Raw genomic sequence first — 26,624 nt, 5'->3', positions numbered from 1 at the left:
GAAGGCAAATGTTTACCCGACGCCTCCACCCGAGCCACCTGAACGGAGCCGAGCTACCGCTTTGCTTAATTGAAACCAGAAACAAACAGGTGCCCTACTGAACCCGGAGCACTTCGAGTCGAGCGGGTGCAAGTAATTGATAGCCGGTCAGTGGGTGATAACGAATACCGCCAGGAGTTGGTTCTGACATGGGGAAGTGGCTGCTTAACGCTCTTCTGGGTATTAACGTAGGGGTAAAAATTTTGGAAAAATTTACGCCGATAGGGTACTCACAATTGTCATAATTCCTTTCTAAGGAAGTACCGATAAAGTCATACACTTGAATTAGGTGCAACGCGGTCTTCAAAAATGAAGGAACAAATGGAGGCCCTTATTCCCAGATGTAACTCCTGAGATTATTCAATCCGATCTCGAGTTCTAAAAGTGTCTTACTTGGAGGGAAGTCCTTTTGCGACATATCCCGAAGGACTCTGTCGGTTTTCCCTTTGGCCGTCGGGAGCGCCGGACAACGGGAGGACATTTCACAGCAAGGCGGACAGAGGGAAGAGACACAGGACAAGACGTGTAATTTCGTCCCGCGGGGACACAATGGCGGGACGAGAGGGAATATTTCAATAAGTTCGCCATTACGGAGGGTTCGTAAGGCTGCCGACAATGGCAGGTATAGTTTCGTTGTCGGGAGCTTTAGAGGCGCTCTTCGAAATTGTACCGTGTCATCTTGCGGGGTTAAGTGGTCCAGGAGGACCGATCGACGGGAACACCCAATGATTTTGGTGTGCACCCCCGTATACGCACATACCACCCACACAAGGACATTATGGGGTGGAGTGCCTCCAACGTCTGAACGTGATGTCAAATCGTGCGTAATATACCCTACAGTGGCTGTTGTGTTAAACGCAGCAACGTGCACTCTGGAGAGGGCAAATAAGCTGTATTTGATTGCAGTTAGTTGGGTGTGTAACCCTTTATACACACGTACCACCCGTACAAGGGCATTATGGTGTGGAGTGCCGTCGACGTCTCAAAGAGAGGCCAAATCGTGTGTAATGCACTCTACGGTGGTTGTTGTGTTGGATGCAGGAATGTGCACGTTAGAAGGGCGAATAAGCTGCAGTTGGCTCTGGAGAAGGAGGACCAGCCATCGGGAAAGAGACCGAAAACCCGGCAGGAAGGGATAATAGACCTTTTTAGTTAAGTGTTTGCCACTCCGCACAAGGAGGTACAGGTGTTGGGACCATTTTCGATCCCGGCCCACTAAAAGGACCCGTGACCGCATCCTCCCAGGATGGAAGGATTAAGGACCTCGCCACTCAGCCTCCTTGGCCTTTTCCATCCCTCTGACTTGATTGACCGATTGAAAGGATCTAGGCTTCGGATCGGTCCTCGACTCCTGGAGAGACAGAGGTACTCCTTGAGTCGAGACTGACAACGAATACCTTGTCGAAATGTTTTCGACATTTTTGTTTTCGCCAAAACTCATGCTTAAACTAATTGCAAGAAGTGGCTGCGGGGCATTCTTGTCATTTTAGTGACGCCGTAAAAATTCGGTAAAAAAAAATTGCGGGTGGAATGGGTGGAAATTGTTCAAATGATTAATTTTTTCGGCAGGATTAGTGTAGGTAGTATCCGAGCTTGTGAATGATTCGTCAGATTTGAAGACAAGAAAAATTGATATTTGCGGAGGGAATAGATGATGCATTTTTATCGGCCGATGCCAGTAAATGCGGTATTGAAGTAGTTCATTATGAAATTGATATTGCAACGAATTGAATCGATTGGCAACGCCTGTACTGTTTCCACGTTGATAACTAATCTTTTGAGTGACGCAAATCGCTGAATACGCCGTTGCGGAAAAAGTGTCCCCCGCGCGGGTTTTTGCAGACAATCCGAGGGCATGTTAAAAATAAATATCCATGGAGTTTGCGCAATTAGATGTTTAGCAACTCGCTCTTTCATCCGCCTATTTAATTCTTACCTTGGCAAAAGAGGCTGAGCAATTTCTCTCGTAAAATTACTAAAATATATATATATATATATTTTGTTTTCTTCGTCGAGGAATGTTTGTTCGCTATTTTCCCATGGACTTTCCGTTACGGGTGTGATATCTGTTCCTTTTTCTTTTCCAAAAACTGTCCCTGCAGAGTGCTGCCAGAAGGGCGGGCACGAGCTGCGCAAATTGCAAGACGGCGACGACCACCCTCTGGAGAAGGAACCAAGCCGGCGAACCTGTATGCAACGCTTGCGGCCTTTACTACAAGCTTCATAACGTAAGTACTTTCATTTTTTTTTACATACAAATCGGCTTAACATTGCTTGACGTATTTTAACTTAAACCCATTAACTCTACAACGGTGGTTCTTAACTACTATACGTTAAAAAAAAAAAAAAGAAATCTTCGCCATATTAATTTAAATTTAACTTCTTATTTTACAGTCACAGTGCTTCGTTAATTTTTCACATTTAATATTTCCACATTACCCACATTTACACATATTCCCATTACACGTTCGTACCCTTTCATTGTTATATGCCATCAGTGATTTTGACGTCTCGCAAGTTACCCTTGCAATGAAAATTGTTTCTTCTTTTCGAGGAGGTTAAGAACCACCGTTGTATATCATCCAAGGGTACAAGAATTGCCCCTGAACAAAGATCGCCATTTTTTTTTTTTCCGTCGAACCATCAGAGGTGGATTCCCTGTCCACCTGTGACACGGTGCCTTATCTCGCGCGCATCTTTAAAGCCACCGTCGAGCTTATCACGAGGGGGCGAAACAAGCGGGGCCCGTCGAGGCGGAAGGGTGGAGGGTCGGGCAGGATTTATCGGGCGGATTCAGCAACAATGGTGCTCGATGCAGTGTTGTGTGTCAACAATTAGCCTCGGGATCCTTTCCGCAGCGGCGGGGCGGTGGACGCGCCGCGTCCTCGAGGGTGGAGCGTGCTCAACGGCGTGTGACACAGGAAGTGCCGGAAGCGAGCACTGCAGGCCCTAAAAGGGCCCTCTCGTCGCGTTTTTGCGCCATTATTTTCGCCCGAGCGTGGATTCCGTCAAGGATGCCGAGAAGCCGATTTCCGCGACCAGGAAGCGCCGCTCCGCCCGCCCGGGCGCCGGAAGACGCGAGAATTTTTTCTACGGGGGTGGTCGATTGTTAGGGGGGCTAATATATATATACAGAGGAAGCGGATTAAGTGACAATGGCCGTGGAAATAAATTTACGCGGAAATGTAGTAGGGGAAACGAGGCAATAATTTGTTATGATTTTCGGGCGACGTGGAACGAACAGAGGTAGTGCGACGCGGAGGGTAAACTTGAAATTGTTGCAAGAAAATTGTATTAAAAAATTCCTAGTTCATATCTAGATTATCAAATTGCAACTGAATGTGGATTAGATTTTTCCTCTGAAAAAATTGCAATTATCAAGTAAAGGCTGTTTCGATTCGTTCGACCCACTTCGTAACAAGTTATTTATCTCTAATTTAGGGAAGGAATTATTAACGCAGATTTGGATTTTTACGGGGAAATAAAAAAAAGGAATACGTGGTTTAATTGTCAACTGATTTTAGAATGCAATGAAACGTCGGGTCTCCAGTTTCAGCCGTCCATTTTCCGTTTTGGGGAATGTCCGTTCCCTCGGGACTCGTTACAAAGCCTCGCGAGAAATCGCTGACGACAATGGCAACCCGATATTTTGGCGATCGATCCACCGGTACACTTTCGGCCCGGGTGCGCCTCCTTTTCGGCCTGGATAGATCCGCGTCTAATGACAGGGATTTCTCCAAAGCTTTTTCAAGGAGACGCGGCGCGCCGCCAAAGCGTATCCGTTACATAAGGAGGTCCCCTCTTGAGAAATCCGCCCTCCCGGCTTCCTTGGCTCACAAAAAGATACCGAGTATCGTTCCGCCGCTCCCGAAGGAGACACGGGAGGAAGCGGAAGTCGTGTGGACGCCCGATGTCGGGACATTCGCTCCTTGAATTCCAAGAAAGAATTTCTTCGTCTATTTATCTCGGCTTTCCAACACGTATTTCCAGCACATTTTCAAATAATCTCCGGGAGCGTTATGATTCCCATTTTTCCTCTCTCATATCACATTTTTAACGCAGACTGCAATTCTGATTCAATCTTGAAACTACAAGACCGCGGAATTAATTGACATCTTTTACTCGTCAGGAAGCTTCCTCTTAAATTAACAAAAGTCTACATCCCCCTCGAGATCGGAAGAAACGTGTCTACGAAAATCCGATAGACATACTTCTACCGTATAAACATACATTTATTATACATTAATACAGATTTAATTTCTTTCTCAATAGAAAATTACTTAAATTTTCTACTTGTTCAGCGTTTTACCGCCCCCTCTAATGCAGTTAGTCACTTTCAATGCCTTAACGCAACTAAGTTCACAGTGGGCACCGAATAGAGCCGTAATTTCTCGCTCCACCAATCAGCGCCCGCCTTCCGTTGTGGCGGCCGAACGGAAAAGCGCGATTTTTCGTCCCGTTCAAGCGAGAAGAGCCGTACTCGTTTCTCGGGCGTATCATTACTCGCTGCTAGCCGGCTTATCGTTCCGCGATCGGGCGTCCTTTCCCCGTTGTTCCAGAACCGTTGAAATTCTCCCATCCGGGGAAGGATTCGTTTTCGCGGCCGCTAATTGGCTCGCTCGCTTTCCTGGCCGCGCAGAGTCTCGAGGGCCGCCATTTGTCACGTGACCTCTCGAGCTCGTCAACGAGGAGGCCCGCGGTTTCCGCCCGCGCCGCGCGGGCGCAGTGCGCCGCCGACCGTCCCCGGAGACGCATCGCACACTCGCACGGTGCACGCGCTCCTCGATGAGCCTTAATTGCCACGCAAATCGTCCGTCTAAATTTACGCGGTTTTTTCCGGCGCTTCTTTCTTCCCCCTCCGTGCCCCTCTCGGGCTATCTTTCATCGCGGAGAGAGATTCCCAGGGGTGATGCCTGCTCCTTTATTCGCAAGATACGGCGCCTCGGGGATCCTCCACGAGTTCATATCCTAGTTTTTAAGAGATTATGTATATAAGTATATACGTACATGTATTAACGGCGATTAAATCTCCTTTTGCAAGAATGCGCTAGTTATGACTGCCCTCGCATTTTCTCCTACTTTCTTAGGCTGGGTATTTTTCCCGGGAAAGTTTATCCGTTTTGAGGCGCTACGTGTTTTTCCGCTCGTTTTTGGAATGACTTTTTTGTCGGGTGGTGAGCTCCCGGTAGGGAGAGACCTCGGGACCATCGATCGTCTATACGTATCGTTACCGAGGGTTTATCGCGGCCGATCTGTAGCAGTGGCAAGTTGGGCCAGGGTATGGGGGTTGCTGCGAGCCTCGCACAGTGGACAAGATTCTACACACGGTGGTAGATATATCTCCACCGAGTGCATAAAGGGCCCAGACACGTTTCCTGGTAATCATTAATTAAGCAAGGGCTTCCGTCGCTGAGCATTCTCGCGACGCGAAACCTTGTAGCGGTTAAGGCCGCGTTCCGTTTTTGACCGCGAGTCCAGTGGTAGTCAATGCTGCCAGCCATGTGAAGTTTAACGATTATGGATACCTGAATTCCCCTCAAATTTTCCCATCTCTTCTTCGCTAATACAGTTATCAAAATCTGTATCTTAATCCTTTGCAGCGGATACTGATTATTGCAATACCCTGCACTCCTTGTACACGCATTTAAGTCTCCGCAAACCTCGACCTCCAAAACGACTATTTTTAAAGTCTCGATGTTGTTCGTTATGCCCTTATTTTCATCTCGCTCAGGATTTGTTAAAGGATCTCTTCCGAAATTTGTGAAAAATATTAGCATCCCTTTTCCTCGGGATGTCTTATGTTAATCTCTTATCAGGGTGTTGTCAAAAACAGCCAGGCAAGTCGACAGCTGTCTGTCGTGAAAAACGTGTTCTTGCAGTAAAGTTTATCATTTAGTAGAATCTCGGCTGTTTCTTACATTATTGCTGACACTCCGGACATACGTTGTCTTCGTTTAATGTTGGCACTTCGTTAATTACGGTACTAATTGCAGTTCTTATGTTAATGAGCGCGAAAGTTACGCCTGAAGTGAGGTATTATTTACACGGATTTATCGTGCGAAAGGGCTCGGGCTTATTTCGCTTATCGATTATTTTGCATTCGAATTTTGAGATCGGAAATAATCATCGCAGATCGACACGGTAGATCGAGACTCGTGATTTATCGATCCTCGCACCGATATCAATAGACTTCGCCGGATACATGTGACTTTCGACAGACACGCGCGTGCGAAGACGCGTGACGTGTGCGAGAAATTCAACTCGATATCTACGAGAATCGAGAGTCGCTTAGTTGACATTAAGCCGACACGTGGAGTCCGAATGAACTTTGTTCACTCGAGCCCAAATCATTTCGACCCGTGGAATCGATTGAAGAAAACCTTCGACAATAGTTATAAATGACACCAGAATTATTATTATTATTTTTCCACAATTTGCACAAGAAAAACATTTTATCGAACCTATAAAGTATTCCTTTGAATAGTACCAAAAAGATATTTCGTTAATTAATTCAATGAGTATAACTGAAATGAACTCGAAGGATTTTTTTTCTTCGATATTATTCAACGAGACATTTATTAGATTCAATGAATTATTTTTTTTCCTCAGGGTGGAGATGACCTCAGAATATTGTTTTGGAAATTCAGGCGCGAAGAAAAAAATTCAGCGCCAAATATATTTATTAAAGTGAATTTTTTATTTTATATGTGGGGTTTATTACTGAATCTTTTTTCTTTTTTTATTATTATTAAGGTGCAAGGAATCACCTGGTAGTTTTTCTCCGCGTTTTACGTTGATGCCGGGTATGGATAAGTTGTGCATACAAGAGATGGATTTATCGCGTGTTTCTGCATCGTCTTACGGAGTTTCGGATCTTCTTGACAAAGTCACGAAACCGAAGGTCTGCGTCCGAAGGTCACCACGCGAATGGCTGAATCATACAGGACGTGCCGAGCAGGACGAAAGGAAGAGGCCTCGTCTCTTCGGGTACCTCTTCATCCTCTTTCGGAGCACGTCTTTCCACATGATCCGAGGATCCTGGAAAACGGGTTCTAACGGAGTACGCCATACGGAGATGAGGTGTCCTGCGAGTCTCTCTATCTTTTCTCTTGGTCCTTCTGAATCTCTCCTGGTCCGATTTTTGTCGAAGCGGTCTTCAAGACCCACTATAAAGAATAAAATACCCAGAACTGGGCTCGAAATGTCAGAAATCGACACTTTAATCGACACACTAAAGACGAAGCCCATTTAGTATTGTCATCTCATGGTTAGAGATAGAGATATCGGGGCCGATAGATCCGATACGCTCAGGCGATCGGAAAGATGCGCGGGACGGGTACTTATTGGTACTCCGGAAGCGTACCGGTCGTTAAACGAGGACAAATTTCATATCAGAAAGGCAGCTTCGATTGATCCGGGGAAACGAGTTCTAACGGTAGTTAGATCTTAGTAAATGACTCGGAACGATGACGCCCTCTTTTCCGAGGCTTGAATCTTCTCTTTATGTGCCATTTTTTTTTTTCGCCGCTCGACAAGGCGACCGTATGTTCTTCGCGTCGAACCAGCGTAATCGTGCATAACGCTGTTAAGACACTCGGTGAGACGATCAAACGATTCGAGTTCATAGTTCTGTCGTTTATTCGCTTCTCTTTGTCCCGGATTCCGCGTTACCCACCTAAACCAACCGGTTCGAAATCACTCAGAACTTGTACAAACCCGGAATGACGATGAACTAGCCTGAATAACCTCTCAGGAAGTCCTGCTTAAAGTCTTCGCAGCGAATTTTCATCCGAATAGTCTCTCACGCTGAAATTCCGAAGATCCAAAATCGGGCACCCATCCGAGTCCGAACCGCGGCCGCCGTCGCTTAACTCAAGATACTCGCTAGGCCACTTCGAGTATCTCTCGCGGTGTCTAAAAAAAGAGATAGCGTTCATCGAGATAACGAGATCACCTCAATAACCTCTCAGGAAGTCGTGCTTAAAACCTTATCACCCCGTTTTCATCGGAAAAGGCTCTCCCGCCGAGATTACGAAGATCCAAAATCGGGCACCCATCCGAGTCCGAACCGCGGCCGCCGTAGCTCAACTCGAGATACTCGCTAGGCCACTTCGAGTATCTCTCGCGGTGTCTAAAAAAGGAGATAGCGTTCATCGCGATAACGAGATCACCTCAATAATCTCTCAGGAAGTCGTGCTTAAAACCTTATCACCCCGTTTTCATCGGAAAAGGCTCTCCCGCCGAGATTACGAAGATCCAAAATCGGGCACCCATCCGAGTCCGGACCGCGTCCGCCGTCGCTTAACCTGAGAGACTATCGACTTCGAGTTTCTCTCGCGGTTTTTAATCAAACTAGGACCATTCAGGTTAGAATTCTCAAATGTCCGAGATGATGCGCGTTTCCAGTCGGGAGTATGACGTCCATCGAGACGATCGACGTCCCGTTGGCCCAAAAAGAATGTCGCCCTGGAATATCGAGCCGCGTTCGACTCGTCATTCGGTGGACCCCATCGCGTCCCTCGGATTTCCTTCTCCTTTTCCAGCCACCGTCGACCTCCTCTAGCTCCTCCCGAGATCTTAGATAGATCCCGGAGAGGTCCAGAAGAGGACCAGAGGTGGACCTAGAGGGGTGGCGGGGACCAAGGGGGGAGGAGGACAGATCTGGCGTCGTTAAGATAGAGTAGCCCGATAGCGTCCGTACCTAAACTCACACACGAGCCGAAATACACGCCGAGTTCGGATTATTCGTGGCCGAACCACACTACCGGGTGTCCGAAATATGGTAATCGTCCCGTGGTACCGCCTGCCCCCCTCGGGACTCCGGAGCTTCTGGAAGGGACGGGTCATCCGGGTCGAGGGCGCGGAGGGCTGGGGATCTTCCAGGGGAGGATGTTTCCTCGCGTGTTCGGGAATTCGACGGGACTTTTTGTCTTTGCATGGTTAGAGACGTTTAGGTGCATTCTGCAGGTCTTAGTCCGGCTTTTTTGGGCTCAAACAGGCAGATTTGTGTGGTGATACCGCGCAGGTTGAGCGGCTAATTTCGGGACTATTAAGAGGGTTAAAGGATGCTTTGTGCATCTGAAACACGAGTCAGGTCTTAGTACTTTTTCTAATGTTTAATCTATATTTATCTTTGCCTGCTTAGAGACGTTTAGATGCACTTACCCCTGTTTTTCTGGGCTAAATCAGTCCAAATCAGCCTAATTTGTGTGGTGATAGGGAATTAGTCGCGTGACGTACGCCTTGACTACTAGGGGTGATAAGGGATGCTCTCTGCGTCTGAATAGCCTTTCCTAACCGTTTAAATCTTTCATGGGATCAGATTTAAAGCCCAGTAAATGTTTTAAGGGACGTTAGAAGGAAGTGGGATGTACTTGGAGGAGAAACTGAAGAGCAGGAAAAATAGGGAAAAGGGGGAGACGTCTAACTTTCTGTCTGCAGTTGATAAGATAAATGTCGGAATTAAAAGGGAACAGTCCTGTTTTTGTGGGCAATTCTCTGTAATTACCCCCAGAGGCGTCAGGACATTCCGCCCGTCGTCTTCTGCGGCTTCTAATTGGTCATCATGGCAAAGAAGATGTCCCGTTTATTCATTGCGCTTTGCATCATTATCCAGAGCGGTAGGTGATAATCGTAAACGATCGTAAAATCCGTAATTGCGGGCCTACCGACTTGTCCTACGTGCAATGCAAATCCGAATAATTCACTCTCCAATTTTCCACGTTGCGATAGGTTGCACCTAGGTTGTTATTCGGACGACTTGAGCGTGGGCTTGCATCGATTCGGTGCACTTACAGCGACTCCACCTTGGACGAGTTGTTTTACAGCACATCGGAGATAATCTAACGAAAACATATCCCACTGATCTGATCCAACGAGTCAACCAAATTAGCCGGAAAATCCACTCTTACGTCACTTTCTTCAGCATGAAACTTACAAAAATTCATATCGATCATCACCGCTCGATCATATTGTCTCTCCGGTCTACTGTTAACACTGATTAAAAACGTAACGAGGCTCTAATTTCTTGTTGAGAGAATTCGTGTCGGTTTGAACTAACCGACACGAAAGAACCTGATCTGGGGGGAATACTCGATGACCTGGATTTTTCTACAAGAACGCAACCATGACGAGTCCTAGGAATGCGAGGTCTAGTCAAAATAGGAGCCGAAATTTCGAGGAATCTCGCAACGAGGTGACTCGAAACGGGGTACAGGTTGTTCAGGTTGGTTAGTTGGAGGGGCACGATGTCTCGTTGTCGGTCGTTAAGGGAATATGAAACCGGCATCCAAGGGGTCAGTCGTTTATGAAACCTTTCTCCTAACTGAATCGTTTAAACCTTTACAACGTGTATGTGAAGGCTACAAGGTCCTGACTCCCATAAATTTTCATTTTGACATTTCACATATTTTCACACTTCACATATGAAATTTTTAAAATGTCTAATAAAATTTGACAAAAATTGGAAAATTTCATGGGTGTTGAGACCTTCTTTACGGTCCCAATATTTATGAGGTAAAGTTTGTCAAGATTTGGGTACCACCCTGCTCGGAGATAAGTTTCATAAACGAGACCTCTTTGACGCCACTTTCACATCACCTTAAGGCCAGGTAATTCAAGAGTCCTGGTTCCACGATTCGACGAAGTAATCCAACCTGCGCATATCATCTCGGAGGTATTTAAGGTATCCGACAAACGGTAAGGTCGAGTGGAGATCGACCTAAGGAACTGGCATCCTCCTTCGGGTGCTGTCCTCCTTGACGAGGCCCTTCTAGTGTTACACGTCCTCCTTCTTTTCTCAGCCTCTTGACTGCTGATCGCGATGACACTCGAGGCCGAATCTCCGACCGACCTGGTCTCCTCTTCCTGGTCCGAATTTTAATCGGCCCCGTCAGACTCCACCTTTGCCATCCTTCGATCCTTCTATGAAACCATCCCAAACCTTCCTTACGGATCATTTTAAAAAATACCGTCCAATAACCAATAATAAACAATTATTCATAAACGCTCCCCATAAATTGATCAATGACAGTTCCTGGAATTTGAGTATTCAGGAAGAATGAAATCCCTCGAATATAGGTTGTCCGATTTGAAGTTGCAGCTTTCACCGTTGCAAGATTAATGATGCGACATTAATTTTTTTTTATTCAGATTTATTTCACATTTTTTCTTCTATACATCGCGAGGTTTCTTTGTTCCCTTTGTATTCAAAAGAAAAAATAGCGTCGTGCATTTTTTCAGTTGGGAGAAAGATGCTGATAAAATCCGGAATTTCATATCGAGTATCTTAATGAGTGGGGTTATGGTCGCGTGTCCTAGTTGGATTTTTGGTAACAGAGAGATTTTCGGGATTTCGATATTTTAGAGGTCTCGTTCGAGGTTTTGATATCGCTAAATTCTTGTGAATTCGCAATGCGCGGTGGCGAACTGTCGCGGAAAATTCGACAGTCGAGACTTGCAGCTTCCGAGCGTCGTCTCTCGGTCGCTGGACCACTCGGCTCTTCAGGGTAATATCTTGGAACAGTGGCGCTCTTGTCCTCCGCCGATATGATCTCAATCGTGGTGCACTGCGTCGGTAAATATAGCGCTACCGGGAACCGTATATATCCGTACGCCGATTGCCCGATAAGCCACATAATTTTAGGACTTTCTGCACTTCGAGATCTGATCGAGGAATCTCACTCGAAATATAGAGAGGCGGAGCTTTCAGGGAAGAGGAAAACGCGGGGGGAATAATGGGAAACGACCGAAAGTGGACGTTCACCGTTAAACGAGTTAAATGTACGCCATTACAGCCGTATTAAGGGGATGTGAAACATGTCGAGGAACTTGATCAACGTCAATAAAGAAAATTTTTCTAAATGCCTACGCTGCCGACGTTCGTTTTTATATTGACAGCTATATCGAATTATATTGAATATTGTACCAAATGGCATACTCCACCTGTCATTTTCGTACAATAAATATCAAGAAATCGAAGTAAAACTCCATAAATCCTCTGGATTCATGCCTTCTGGGGCCCTAATTGACTGCGGAGGGGCCCCCTGCGCCATCTGTGATTTCCAGATCAATTAAATTTTCACTCCGAGACCTCGTATTACCATCGTTTTAGCAAAGAAGTTATCCCGTTCAAATGCGAGTTTATCGATTACCAGAGGGTTCTAAATTGTCGTAAAATTGTCCTGACCTTTTCGATTCTCATATCAGATCCTTCGATAATTGTATATTGATCGAAATATCAGAGCTCGACGCCATTTTGGTTCTGGTCTGGACTGAGTTAAAAAATTTTTTTGAAAAATCCAAATTTTCAATGTGTCAGGACAATTCTGAGATGATCAGGAGTGATGTGTCAAAGTTTCGGACAGTTTGGTCTAATACCCTTAAAAAAAAGTGTTGTATTCGAATCGACTGATTTGAAGGGGGCTTTACTTCACCTTAAAGTACGAAACGATTTGAGACACCCAATTCGTAAAAAAGTTTTATGAACGATTCAGCTTTCGGATGCCACTTTCACATCCCCTTAAGCATCGGCCAAGTGCTTTGGTACTGGAATTTCATGAAATTCTACAAGTGGAGTGGACATTTATTTATTACCGTATTATGCCAAGCTGGATACGATACGAAAGAATAATTAAAATACGACGAACGATACGGAGAATAATTAAAATATCATTCAGAGGGTACGTTAATTTTATTTCATGAAGAATTTCGGGGAAATTTGTCTAATTTGGATCACGGCAATGAAACGCTTACTCGGTATAAGTGTTAAAGGACGTCACTTTGTTTTTCAAAGATTATCGATAAATGAGGTATTTTAACGCCAAGGGGGGGTACTAGGAAGGATTTTAGATTACATGAGTTATCGCCGGAAAAGAACGAATCGCGATCGGTAGGGAGGGGTCGCGAACGCGCGCGAGTCCGAACAAGGCGGGCGGAAAAGTTCGCGGGGCGAGAACGAGCCATTGATATTCCGGAAGCGAGTCGGTCGTTAAACGGGGACAAATTTGATATCTGGAAGGCGGCGATCGTCAAACGATCCCTCCGATCGAGCCGCGCCGACTTTTCTGCCGATGGCGACGAGGAAGGGAAAGGGGCGCGCCGAGGAAGTTGTAAAATCGCGTTACGCAGAAAAAGCGTTAAGGCGCTTTCCAATTGGTATTCCTCGGAGAGGAGCGTGCAACGGACAAATAAAAACTCAGGTGCATCGCGCTCTCCCGATTCGCTACGCAGCCTCGAAGCTCCGTCGGACTTCCTCGAGGAGCTTCGAACGTATCTCCGCTTTCTCCCGAGAATCTTTAATAAAAGACTCCATTTTCTCTCTTTTCACGGCACGGTGAATGTTTTTGTTATCAGAGATTCTCACGATGGGACGAGCTTTTATTTTACGTCCGAACGTCTTTTTCTCCACGGTGGAGAACAATAATCATTCCGTTCGTGTACTTGCAGCGTCGTACCGAGGAAGGAAGAATTAATTGTTTGCATTTTCGTCCCCAAGGAAACAATTATTCCGAGCTATTCCCAGAAATTGATTTTCTGAATTTTCATTGCGATTCCCCGAATGTCCGTAACGACTCGAATTACCCCATTAAGAAAATCGACTTTATTTGTTTACAACCCCACTTCTATTTACACCTCATGATTTCGAATGCATGCTCCTTGTCAGGAAATAAAATTCTGTTTAACAAACATCTCTTAATCTTCCTACCCTTCCATTAGTTCATTTACATTTAAATCCCACGATCTCAAGATCAAACAGCAAGAAATTTCCTTTTTGTCGAAAAGATCATTAAATTTTCGGAATTTTCCCTTCTTCACGGCTTATCTTGTCACCCGGCCCCGTACAAGCCGCCGGAAGTAAAGCCCCCCAACCCCCTGTCTCAAAGGGAGTTATTTCCATCCCCGGTCCATAGCGCCGTTGGGCTCGGTACTTTCGGTCCGTAATTGCGGAGCAACTCGGTCGACCCGAGGCCCGTAATTAGTCATTCGCTCCCGAGAGCTCGCACCTTCCGGACTGGTCCGGCGTCGGTCCTCGCAGTTGCAGGTGCGCAGGTGCGCGAGCGCAGCGACAAGCATCGCGAGCGGCGCAGAAAATCGGGCCGACCCGATCGCGTCGATCGGCCGATAAAAAAGAAATCAGCCGACTCGATCTGCGATTCGTTGACCCCTCGGCGCGTTGCATCGCGCATGCGCGCGGCGTCCGGCTGCGTCGTGTGCGACCGCATCAATCCGCGTTCGGGTCTATCTCCTGTCCCACCCCCGCCCTGTCCCGTCCCCCCTGCCTTTGTCCGCACCTTGCACTTTCGGACTCCCGCGTCGTAGAGTTAAAAGCGACGGTTCCTATTAAAGGCCGCTTTATTGTATTCAAATTGATCGGGAGGGATTCGACGCGCGCCCCCGGGAGGACGTCACCTGGAGGCGGCCTTTATTTATTAAGACCAGAGCCGGAGGTGACATCGGGGGGGGGCTCTGCATCGTTCATCGAGGGGGCATAACGAGCCCGACTCGGGGATGGATGTTTACGAGCACGGTGTAACCGGGTTACCGAGCCGATCGGCCCTTATAAACGCAAGGTTCGATTAATACGGTCGACCGTGAGACTCGTAAGAGAAGCTCGTCGCGGTTTATGCTTCCTGAGGTGATAACGAGGGGAGGTTATGTTGCGTCGAGCTGGGAACTAAATTCCAGCCTCAAAACATTAACAAGAGGTATCTCACCTTTATTCACTATTAAAATCACTGGGCATGTCGTTCTTCGTCGACGTCTTATCTCCCCTTGTCTCTCGTAGGAAAAATCGAAGAAATTCGTGGAACCGTCCGGATGCACTTTCCGATTACTCGCGCGTTATCCGCGCATATTCGCAGGTTATTTTCGCTTACCTGCACGTTATTCGCGTTTCCTCGCGTGTTATTCGCGCTTACTCTATTTTACTCGCGCTTTATTCGCGTTTATTCGCACTTACCCGTGCTTTATTCGCGCCTTATCCATGTTTACATGCGCTTACTCTATTCTATTCGCGCTTAATCGTTTTTATTCGCGCTTACTCTATTTTATTCGCGCTTTATTCGCGCTTACTCTATTTTATTCGCTTTATTTGCGCTTACTCTATTTTACTCGCGCTTTATTTGCGCTTTATTCGCGTTTATTCGCACTTACCCGTGCTTTATTCGCGCCTTATCCATGTTTACATGCGCTTACTCTATTCTATTCGCGCTAAATCGTTTTTATTCGCGCTCACTCAATTTATTCGCTTTATTTGCGCTTTATTCGCGCTTTATTCGCGCTTACTCTATTTTATTCGCGCTTTATTCGCGCTTACTCTATTTTATTCGCTTTATTTGCGCTTTATTCGCGCTTACTCTATTTTATTCGCGCTCACTCGCGTTTTATTTGCGCTTACTCTATTTTATTCGCGCGTTATTCGCGCTTACTCTATTTTCTTCGCGCTCACTTGCGCTTTATTCGCGCTTACTCTATTTTATTCGCGCTCACTCGCGCTTTATTCGCGCTTACTCGCGCGAGAACCCACGTACCGGTCATCCGATCCGTGGGCGCGAGTCGGCCTCTCGGGCATTCGCGGTCGCGGCGACGGCGCGAGCGCCTGCAGCGTGCAATACTTAAGCACGAAATAAGTAGGTATGCAAGTATTGTGTGCAGGGGGGTGGTCAGGGGGAGTTGGCGGGACTTTGTAGTCGCCGCGACGTGAGCCAACTGCCAACTCGAGGAAAAGGTTCCCGGTATTATCAAGCCGAAGGGGGGATCGCCACGCGCGGGCCGGGGAGGGTCCCTCCCCCCTCATCTTCCGTCTCGCCTCCTCCTTTGGGATCTCTTCCTCCTTCGGGACCCCCGCGCCTCCCGGCGACGCAAAGCCGAGCCGACCAGACGGTCAACGACTCTTTTCGGAATTATGCAATTGGCCGAATTTGTCGAATTAGCCGAGCGCGCCCGCCGGAAGCCGGTGCATCCCCGGCGCATCTCCAGCGCATCCCCGGCGCCTTTGTGCAACTCCAACGGTCCTTGCCGGGAACCGGCGCCGGGCCACTCGCCATTTTTCGCGATCTCCGATTCCCTTGAATATTCATGCTTTCCTTCGATTTATCCCCGGGACTCCGTGGAATGCCAATTGCGAGGGCGCGAAGGCGGTGCAGTTATGGCGCCTGACGAGCCGTGCGCTTTCGCGCCGAGTGCATCCCTTCGCTCGGAATTTTATCCCCCGGATGCTAAGCCTTATATTTTATTAATGGAGTTTTTCTATCGATCGTTCAACGCGTCTCGTTAATCCTCATAACGTGGCGTTTCCTATCTCGCTACACGTTGTGAATTGCACCTGATGCCATACCGGTGTGCACTGATAATTCCATCGCGGGCGGTCTTCATCGTACCTTTATTTCTATTTCAAAAGGTTGTTCATTCGCGAATTCTCCGTTTTCAGAGAGTCGATAGGAGCAATCAATTATAATGATAGTGCAATGCCGAGGAACGACAATGGATCCTATCTTGTTAATCGGAGGAATGTTATTTTGCCACCGTCAAAAATGATCTCTGGGGCCGGGAATTTTAATGAAGGGCGAGATTATTATTTCTTCTTGTGTTCGTTATTTTGGAAGGCACTCGCCTTGCACCGGCGATCGCGTTGCGGTTTGGCGCGTGCGCCCGAGCTCGGCGTGCGTGCAACTTTCACCGTTTTAGCCGCGGATCGTTAATGCGTTTTGTGAAGGCCTCTCTTAAGAAATTGTTCGCCACGCATGAGGGCACTTTTCATTGCCAAAGGTGGATTGCAAAAAGGTCGCGCCGCGGGAGTAATTAACCGAGAGGGAGAGGGAAGTGCATGCGGTGCATCCATTGCGGGGCGGTGCATCTGCGTCGGGTCGCGTCGCTGCATCTTTCCGTCACTTCTTCGGGACGAACTGGAACGCGATGACGCGCTGCCTCGAATTGCACGAGGGGACTGTCGATTCGTTAATTGCATCCTCGCAACAGTGCACTGGATTACCCGGAATCCGCGAGATTTCTTAATTGCGTTGGCCATTGCTCGTTCCCGGACCCCGCCGTTTCTCGGCCTCTCGTGTCGCGACGCTCTCGCTTTTATTTCCATTTTGTTCCTCCCGACTTGCTATTTTTACTTCCCTCGAGCGATTCGCTCATCTGCTCTCGGAGAACCCCGTCGAAACCGGCAGGATATTTCCGCGATTATTAAAAAAAAAATATATATATACCACATAAAATGCATTCATTACAACTTCATGGAACATTTCTTGTTACATTATTCCTTGACATTATATTTCCCCCCAGGAATAATCACTTCACTGTAATAACCATTTCCGCGATACTGTACGGAATTCTAGGTAACTTTTCAATTTTTAATAGAATTTCATTAAGAATATTTCCGCGGAACTTGAATGTACTTATTATATAAGTGCAGCCAACCCAGTGTATGGATCTCGAAAATATATTCTAGGGTTATAAAAATTCCCGGGAAATTATTGATACGGTTGACAGCGTGAAACGATTGGATCTAAAATTTGGTTATTATTATTTTTATTCTAATTCAGTATGTAACGAGGTTTGGTATGCCAATCTCGCCGCCAGGACTTAAGTACCTTGTAACGATTTGTAATTGAGAAAGCATCGGAATCCTATAGGAGCGGTTCTTCGAAACCGGCGGAGAATTATTATGTCATCGATTAGATGCAGCTTTCGTCGATGCACTCCGCGAGATCCGCGAAAGCGATGCGCGCGCATTGCGTCATCGATAGACATCACTTTCGAGGATGATCGGTAAAGTCGTTTCCGAAGAAATATGAGGTCCGCTCTCCGCGGAGGCTGGATGCGTTTCGTTATCACCGCTATTTCTTATTGTTCCACCATCGCGATTATCCCCTGGCGATGAATTTCTCGAATCGACAGTTCCCTCCTCGCATCGATAGGACATTATCGTCGTTCGGTTAACTCACCTCTAAATTGCACTTCTCTCATTTAACATCTCCTGCATTTGCATATGCGATATGCAAATCGCATTCGCCTCGATATTAATATCAAGAAAGTGCGGTACGATTTTCCCCATGGATGAAGACACCAAACCTCGTGGAAATGATAACGTAATCTTGACAGGCTACAGCGCAATTAATCCGAACAGGAAATCGTTTCAGATGCACTCGTGTACCTTACTCGTTAAACTCGTTCCTCGACTTGTCACCAACTTAATCGGGAACTGCCCTTGAAGTTGTAAATCCCGCGAAATTTTTCCAAGGACACGTTCCACCCGGACTCTTTACACTTATCTCGAAAAAAAAAAAAAATGGACATGTACGTTGCGAACCCCCCCAAAAAATTCCAACTTTACTATCACGTAGGATTAATATATTGAAATTTCTTCTTCCTAAACTAGATCTACAGAATGCCGATAATGCAAATCCTACAAGGACTTCTCCCATGGAAGTTCTCCTCTCGACTCATCCTCTGCCTTCCGAAACATCACTATGCTGCAACGCATACACTCACATACACATTTGGCGCGAAATTCAAATTTTTAATATTATAACGAGGATCCCTATCGTTGAGGGATCTAGGATTCACGACAATAGCGATCATTGTTACGGATTTGTTATTATCATTAATGCCGATCATCCGCCTTTACCTTTGGTTTTTTGTTTTTTTTTGTTTTTTTCCTATTCGAAGGCGAACAGCTGATCCCTCAATGCGCTCCACCCAAAGCATCAGTCCAATAAATAAAGTCTCTTTGGTAATGACTAGTGATCCTTCGATAGCCGTCCCAGGACTCTTTCCGCCATGTGCACCGATTGCGTCACTCCTCGTTGTTCCAACCTACTCCATTCTATCCTTGGCGAGGATTTTTCATATCCGTGCGCGCGCACGACCGAGCTGTAAATCTCGGAGAGCGTCACGCCGACTTCCACGGCGTTGTCGCCGTGGCTTGGAAAATCGGTAAAGAGGTTGCGTGTGCTTAACCGTGCCGTTCGGGAATCGAGGGAACTCGATCCGGGAGGAATCGAAAGTCAATGACGCCGTGAATAATGGCCTCCTCGAGAATTCCCCGTAAACACGGCGCGGAGAAGACCGCGCGGGAATTTGGAGAAACTCGCCGCGAAAAACGTAACGGGCGGCATTGCGGACGATAACGTGCGTTTTGGGTTTGCGTTTGCGTTTCATACACGTTTCCCAGGTAGATGGATTAGACATTTGCAGACATTTTGGACGATTAACACGACCTAGCCTTTGGGTTTATACCTTCACGTTTTACACGTTTTAGACTGGCTAGACATTTTGAGTCCGTTCCACGTGGATTCGTTTCACGCGAATGAAAGTCGCGTAAAGTCCGCCAGTACAATAGGAAATAAATTGGAGATAAAAACCGCGTAAATTGTGTTATCATTTACCGCGTAAATTGAGGTGGGAGGGTACTTAAAATATTCTAGACCTTAGTCACCAAGTTGCGCGGAATCCGTGAAGCGTGGAAATAAACAGACTAATTTACTTTTTTCTTTTTCTTCTTCTTTTTTTTTTTTTCTTCACGCGCGCATTTAAGATTGTATTAATGATACTGTCAGTCATAACGCGTCGTAGTGCCATTCTGAGTGTTATTTAGAGATATTTAATCGAACCTGGAAATTTGATCTTGTTTGTTATGAGGCGGAAGTAATCGATTGAGCTGGACTCCAATCACTAAAGCCAATACGATTATTCGCTCCTGTGCTTAACATTGATTCCCAAGTCAAAATTTAATGTCGCAATTTCTAAATTTCAACACGCGCGTCCTCTTGGTGATATTCGATTTTGGAAGTAAAACGCCGGAAAAGAAAAAAATCATTAAGGAGAATCTTTGCGAGGATTGCCTCCATCGCTTCGGTCGCCTTATCGAATTGTTGTCTTTCATTGTTGCAGGTAAACCGGCCATTGACGATGAAGAAAGAGGGCATCCAGACGAGGAACCGAAAACTCTCGTCGAAGAGCAAAAAGAAGAAGACTGGAGGCTGTTTGGGGCTCGGAGGTGTCATGGGCGACATGATGAAAGCTGGTGCACATCTTGACTTGGACAACAAACCTTTCCACTCTGGCTTCGGCTCGCCCATGGGTTAGTATTTAAAAAAATCATAAAACAATTCCAACTCTTTCCTCCAAAAAAAAAAAAAAGAAATATAAGACTATTCCCAAGAGAGTAGGTAAAGCTATAAAATTTCAGGATATCGATAACAAAGATCGTCATATCGATTCATAAGGAAATGCAACTTTTCTCTCGACTACTTCATGTCGGAAGTTGCATAAAAAAGGAAATGTCCGGAAATTAGTAACATCTACATAAAGTATCGAACATGACAAGTCTACTCGAAGGGACGGCCAGGTTTCTTGTCAATGAAAATTTCATTCATCCCGTAATGACCGAGTACTTATATAGATGCAGATAATGTGTCTATTATAAATCGCTCAATTACTGTCTGAAAAAGTACTTGGCAGGACGTTCCGGTAATTATGGTTCAAGTTTAATGCGCCGTTTTCGTACTCCCAGTCATCAGTATCGACTTGCATGCTCGGGACGTTAAAACGCGTAGATTTACCGATAACTTCTGAAACTATTTAAAGGCCCAAGGTAGCTCGTATAAATATTTATGATTTTGAAACGCTGGGGATTTAAAATTACCGTTTAATTCCGAGCGGTAGAGTTTTTCAGTCATTATTTTGTCATGTTTGCTGTTTACGAATCTCTGGGACCAGAAGCAATCATTAAAATACCCTTTTTACGAATGTTGCAGGGACTTCCCAGCATCATCACACGATGCATCCGGCGATGCAACATTACATGTACCACACGGGGGTTGGTGTCACCGGTGGTCTTCATCAGGGATTCGCACCCCCTCCGGCGCCTCCACCTATTCATCCCCATTCGCACTCGCATTCGCATTCGCATCACATGGCGAGTCTTCAGGGTCTCCAGCTCGCTGCGACGACGAACGCCATGGTAAGTATCCCTTATCGATAAATAAAATTAATTAATTAATCGGAATCCCAGCCAAAAATCACCGTCCCAAAAACCGGAATACTCCAGCTATCAGTCGCAATTCGATATTAATATTTCATTCCACCAGAATTTATAAGTAGTTCAATGAAAAATCGTATGATGTTTATAGCTGAACTCAGAGAGAGCCTTTTTTAAAATAATTTTTATTAATTCCCTTTAATGATTTAGGTCAAAATTAAATTGCTCATTATTCTCAAGTCTAGCTTGTAATATTAGAAGCGTCAGCCTAATTAATGGGATTTAAAGAATTTTTCATTTTTTTCTTCCGAGCCGTTATTTCCTTTCAAGAAATGAACCGATAAGTAGTGATCTCATTGTTAATGATGTTATAGTTCACGCGGTATTGAATAGATGCGTTAATGAAACCAAGATAAGAAGTAATCATTAAGTGGGGAGATTACCTTTAGCAAGATTCTAGAATGGTTTTTGCACTTCGAGGAGTTTTAGTATAATTTTCGTCATTGACACGAAGGAAATAAGAATTCCCAAAGTTAAAGCGAAAAATTTCTTCGTGATTTCAGACCGGCTGGCGATCGGAATACACATGAATTGCGAGCGAGGAGCAGCTCAGGACGCAGCCCACCATTCTGACATAAACTTATAATTTCGCATGCAGTACATATGCAGTTTGAGAGGGTATACACACATACACACACTTAGCGCGGCGAGCGAGCGAGCGCGCAGGTGGAGAGCCGCGGATGATTCTTTCTGTACATATGTAAAGAAGTATATATAGGGCCATCGAGCCCCGGCCCCAAGTACAAACGAAGTCAGCTGTCGTGTCGAGTCTTGATATCTGTAAATATACCGTAGTATCTCGAGGAGATCTCGCCTGAGTGGGAAAACGGGAGCGAGAAAAGCGCCCACTTCGCTCGGAGGTCCGCCGCGGCGGGTCGGAAAACGCGGCCGCGCGTTTCTCGGTTAATTCCGTAAAAGCGTAGCCGAATAGCCCGACCAAAGGCGAGAAAAAAAGCCCGGAGGAAAATGGAAAATGAGGGAAGACGGATAAAAAAGAAAGAAAATACGAAAGGCCACTCGGCGCCACAGGATGCTGGAGGACTCGCGATTCCTCGATCGCGCCTCTTAGTCATTTCCGCACCCCGTTTCGGCGGTACTTCTTATCACTTCCTCCCACGCTCGTGGATTCCCAAATTGCGGACGCGAGGATAAAACCCGGAGGGTCCAAGACGAGACTTCGGATCCTTTCCGAAGGGGGTATGAAACCCCGCGTAGGAATGCGTCTCCTGCGCTCAGAGAAATTACCCCGATTAATAATTCATTAAGATTTCCTGAGAATGAGGACTTCGCCAATATGGCCGACCAAATCGTCGTATTTATTTGGTCGTCTCGTAGCTACGGGACTAACTCCTCGAAATTCGTACGTTTAGGGGTTAAGGGTGAAATTAATGGGCGAAGGAAAAGATGATAAGTGTTCTCTGAGCGTGGCCTCCCCTTAGTTTCGAAATTAACCCTCGTTTCTCATTCTCCGCGCCGCGGCCACCTCCGAGGACGGACCCTAAAGTAGACCACTAATTGAAAATATCGTGCAATTTAAACGTAATTACGGAGATTTATGTGCGCACACGATCGGCCGGTCTTTCCTTCGGGGTTTCACCGGGCGGGTTCGGGTCGATTCGGACGATTTTCTTTTTTCCTCGATTTTTCGCCGATTTTAGCATTTTTCATATCCCGCCGTTTTGGGGCCCGCGACTCCTCCGCGCTGTGTGACAGTACCTTAAGCGTCGTTCTCGCCGATTTGGCTCGAAGCTAGTTTCGTTCTTTAAATCTAAGCTTGCATTTCCTCCTTCCTTTAACTCGAGCTGAAAATGGCGGAGCCGATTTTTAAGGATGCGTATCGACCTCGACCCGTCCGCCGGAATCTTTGCACTTGGAGAGAAGCTTAGAAGCGAGTTTTGCATGTTGCTGCCTCCGCAAAGTATTCGGATTCTCGATCAAATTTAATACTGAATTACGGCCAATCGTTGTTGGATTTTACCAAACGGGTCACCAGGTATTCTGGAATCCTTTCCCCTTAGAAAATCAAACATACGACAGGCTCAAACCATTTTTCCACAATTAACTATTCAGTCAGATTTCTGTAAAATTTCGGAATCAGATTTATTCCCCCACGTGTTCTACTCGCGCAAACTGAAAGTACAGAAGTGAACTGAGATTTTCTCTCCTGCACTTTCGGGGCCGCGGTCCAAAAAATTGAGGAATGATCCAAAATCCAAAGCTGGATACATTTTCCATGATAATTACATTGGACTTCTTTTGAGGGTCGGGAAGGATCTAAAGGATCCATGGTGCAGACATAGACGTAGGATATATGGAGCCTGCGAAAAAATGTCCTTTTCTCGTAAAAGCTGAAAAAAGGAAACGAAGCGAATAGTCGGGTTATTATTTATTTCTCTCTTCCTTGCTGTTAAAAAGTTCGCCATATTAGGTTGCGCAACTGTTTAAGGTAAAAGGAGAGAGAAAAGCCGAGAAATTAATTTTCTCTCATCTATTTCTCCCTTCGTGGCCAAAATCAGTATCCATACATCCTCCGTCCACGTGTGCAGACCGCCCCTTGTTCGGTGATCTGTACTTAAAAAATCCGTCGGTTTTTCTTCTTCTTTTTTTTATGTTTCTTCCTTCTCTCGCGAAATCTGAGAATTCAAGAAACGCAAAATTCGACTTCGATCTCGAGCCGAGGAATCGGCCGTCGATCGTGGACGCTTCGTGTGTTGTACCGGTTAGCGATAAGAGAGTTCATAAATTATATTTCCGAGTGTGCGTCAGCGATTGCCATTGCCGATCGTTGCCGCTGCGCGCGCACACACACCCACACACACATACGAAACACACGTATACACGCAAAATCCCACAGACACCTATTCCTACACACACAGAGAGACATAAAGACACACGTCCACACAAATGTAGCGGTACTTAGTCAAATAACACAGTCACGCGTACCCATGGAATAAATACACGCGCACGCGCGTGCAAAATGTAGAGAGAGAGAGAGAGAGAGATAAGGAGCGAGAGAAAGTGAGAGAGAGAGAGAGAGAAAGTGGAGGAACACGGAGGTGTAAGGGCAACTATACACGTGTAAATTTTGTATCTTTCAAGATTGTGTATCGTTATCGTAACATTATGCGTAATGGTAATCTTACCCTCGAGGATAAGTGATTGTGCATAAATTTAGCGACTAGATACTGAGAAAATACACTTACTAGGTAGTCGAAGAAGTATGGGAGTGCGAGTGAGACCGATAGACGGGGGCGAGGGCGGGAGCAAGAGAGACGGAGATACGCGCGTTATCACGAGGGGACCGTGAGAGGGAGAGAAAGAGAGACGGGGGACTTCTTGAGGGCACTTGTGATTTTTTAACAGAAAAGGCTCACGGGAAGGATCCTCTCGTGTGATTACGAATTAATCGTCGGGATTCTCTGTGGCTCGCGGTGAATTTAGCGCGACTACCCGCCCCGTAATCAGTGGCGCTGATAACCGGGGCGCGGGGGTCGCGGAAACCCGGCGAGAGAGCAGTTGCGATTTTCCGGAAGACTGACGTGCTGGAATTTTCGAAAATCGCAAACACTACTTTTTGTCACACACATGGACGCCTTCGGCGGGGGGCGGGGCGCCGACACACGCAGGATTATTACACGGACAGAGACACCGAGAGATTTGATATAAAACCTATATATATAAATATTCTATATAGTATTACTAGGGAGTAGTGTGTAGACTGTAAAATATGATTTCCATGCGAGTGCGAGCGAGAGCGAGAAAGCCAGCGAGAGAGACGAGCCGAGGTTTCATGCAATAGGAGCGAGCGAGATAGGCGTATCTAGATTGCGACGGTGTAAATGAATGTAAGATATTATTGTAAAAACGAGAAGTTTTAACTTAAAATAAATTAAATGATAAATCCATACCGTATACAGCTGGGCAGCCCTTTTTAACCGGCGATCACGGTCGCGTTCTCTCTTCCTTCACCCCGTCGATCGGTGATCGATCGTCGGATCGATTATCGAGCCGATGCCCTATGACGTCTCTCTTTCTCCCAGATCAATTTCTTTTTCTCTTCGCCACGAGCTGGGATTTTCGAAAATCGAGCCGCGACCAAGGGCGATACGGTATCTATCGATTTATGTTTCGCTAGAAATACATGCTTTCTGAAATTGGACTTTGTCGTTGGATCATTCGGCCGCACCTGACGGGATAATTAATTCGGATGATTAATTAGGGGGCGGGGGAACGGAAAAGGAAATGGAGCTTGTGTCGAAAGGAATTATGCCGGATTATCAGATCGTTCGTGCATATCATTGGGCCCCGCTCGTAGGTGATCGCAGCTGCTAATGATATGCTATCACGCAGGGGATGTGTGCTGGTTCGGGAAGATCCCAGCTCGCGTGCGTTCTATTATCACCGGCTATCTAATGGATTTGGATACTTCGATAGCGGATGCGCGATCTCCCCAAAGAATACACGTTCGTATGGGAAGAAAAAGTTTAGTTACTCGATTATACATTGGAGTATGTCGGTTATGCAATTTCCACGAGGACGTCCTTCTCGTTTAATTACCGAGATTAGGGTGCAATCATCAGACTTTTTACGACAATTGGTCAAATAGTACACGTACGGATGGCTCGGGTTAAAAAATATTCTTAAATATGGAATTAACGGTGACGTTCAGATCAAATCAGGCGAGTTAATCAGTGATAATATCAATTCATGTAATGTTCGTGAAATGAAAAAAAATCAATCAAAACCTGTTGTTATTGTCTCCGAGGTGCCGTAGAAGATGACATGAAAAGATCTCAGAGGAGCAATTTAATCTAGCGTTTTCAAAGACTATTTCCGCGTCAGTTTCGATCTGTTCGATTGATCGTAGACGAGTGAAATCGAATTGATCGGCGTTCCTATTAATCGAAAGATCGCATTAAGTATTGCCGATTACGGAATCTCATCTTGTAATTGCAGAGAGTCTTACAAATTCTATCGCACGATCAAAACTCCGGATAAAACATTAATAAAAAATTCCACCTATCAATTGTTAGGCAGAACATGTGATATTTACACTTTTAATTTTAATATTTAATAAATACAATAATAAACTATCATATCTTTCACGTTCCCTTATACCATGCGGTATAATTTTAATTTCAATGTTTAAATCTTCTTTCTTACGAATATCCTCGTTTTAAGGGTGATATTAAGGAAAGAATTAAAACAAGGATGCAGAAAGTTTTGCAGGAATAATTTTAATACATTGCAGTTGGGTACCTGCTTATTCGTTATACTTGCTCGCCCGCTATCGATCATGCAGGGGACTCGAAACTGACGCGATCATACGATAGGAGCAACCGAGTAATTACGATGTACGATTCGAGATCGCCTCTTGCAGTTACGAGGAGTCGTTAAAGTCGAAATGGAGGTCGTCTTGGTTTCATAAAGGCTTCCGTGTGTGGAGGCGGTCTTGTGTTTTCGCCGCCCCTAAGCTATAATATCGACCACTATGGGTGGTCGTTTCGTGCATGGTCGTGAAATGGAAAACAGAAAA

At 45.9% G+C, this 26,624-nt stretch overlaps 1 protein-coding gene across 1 annotated transcript in view; it reads left to right on the top strand.

Moving 5' to 3' along the window:
- LOC105694630 (transcription factor GATA-3) overlaps window positions 1-24,993 on the top strand; it is a 94,512-nt gene extending 69,519 nt beyond the window's left edge. Inside the window, exons 5-8 of the mRNA XM_023434949.1 lie at window positions 2,142-2,267; window positions 19,939-20,128; window positions 20,805-21,010; window positions 21,592-24,993. Of these exons, the coding sequence (XP_023290717.1) occupies window positions 2,142-2,267; window positions 19,939-20,128; window positions 20,805-21,010; window positions 21,592-21,618 (549 nt within the window). The 3' untranslated portion in view covers window positions 21,619-24,993. The remainder of the gene's footprint in view (window positions 1-2,141; window positions 2,268-19,938; window positions 20,129-20,804; window positions 21,011-21,591) is intronic.
- Window positions 24,994-26,624: the final 1,631 nt, after the last annotated feature.

Source organism: Orussus abietinus, unplaced genomic scaffold, assembly GCF_000612105.2.
Source record: "Orussus abietinus isolate OABI.00-Male unplaced genomic scaffold, Oabi_2.0 scaffold20, whole genome shotgun sequence".
NCBI classification, from domain to species: domain Eukaryota; kingdom Metazoa; phylum Arthropoda; class Insecta; order Hymenoptera; family Orussidae; genus Orussus; species Orussus abietinus.
The sequence above is the reverse complement of the archived record's forward strand: the minus strand, read 5'-3'. Positions and strand labels throughout refer to the sequence as shown.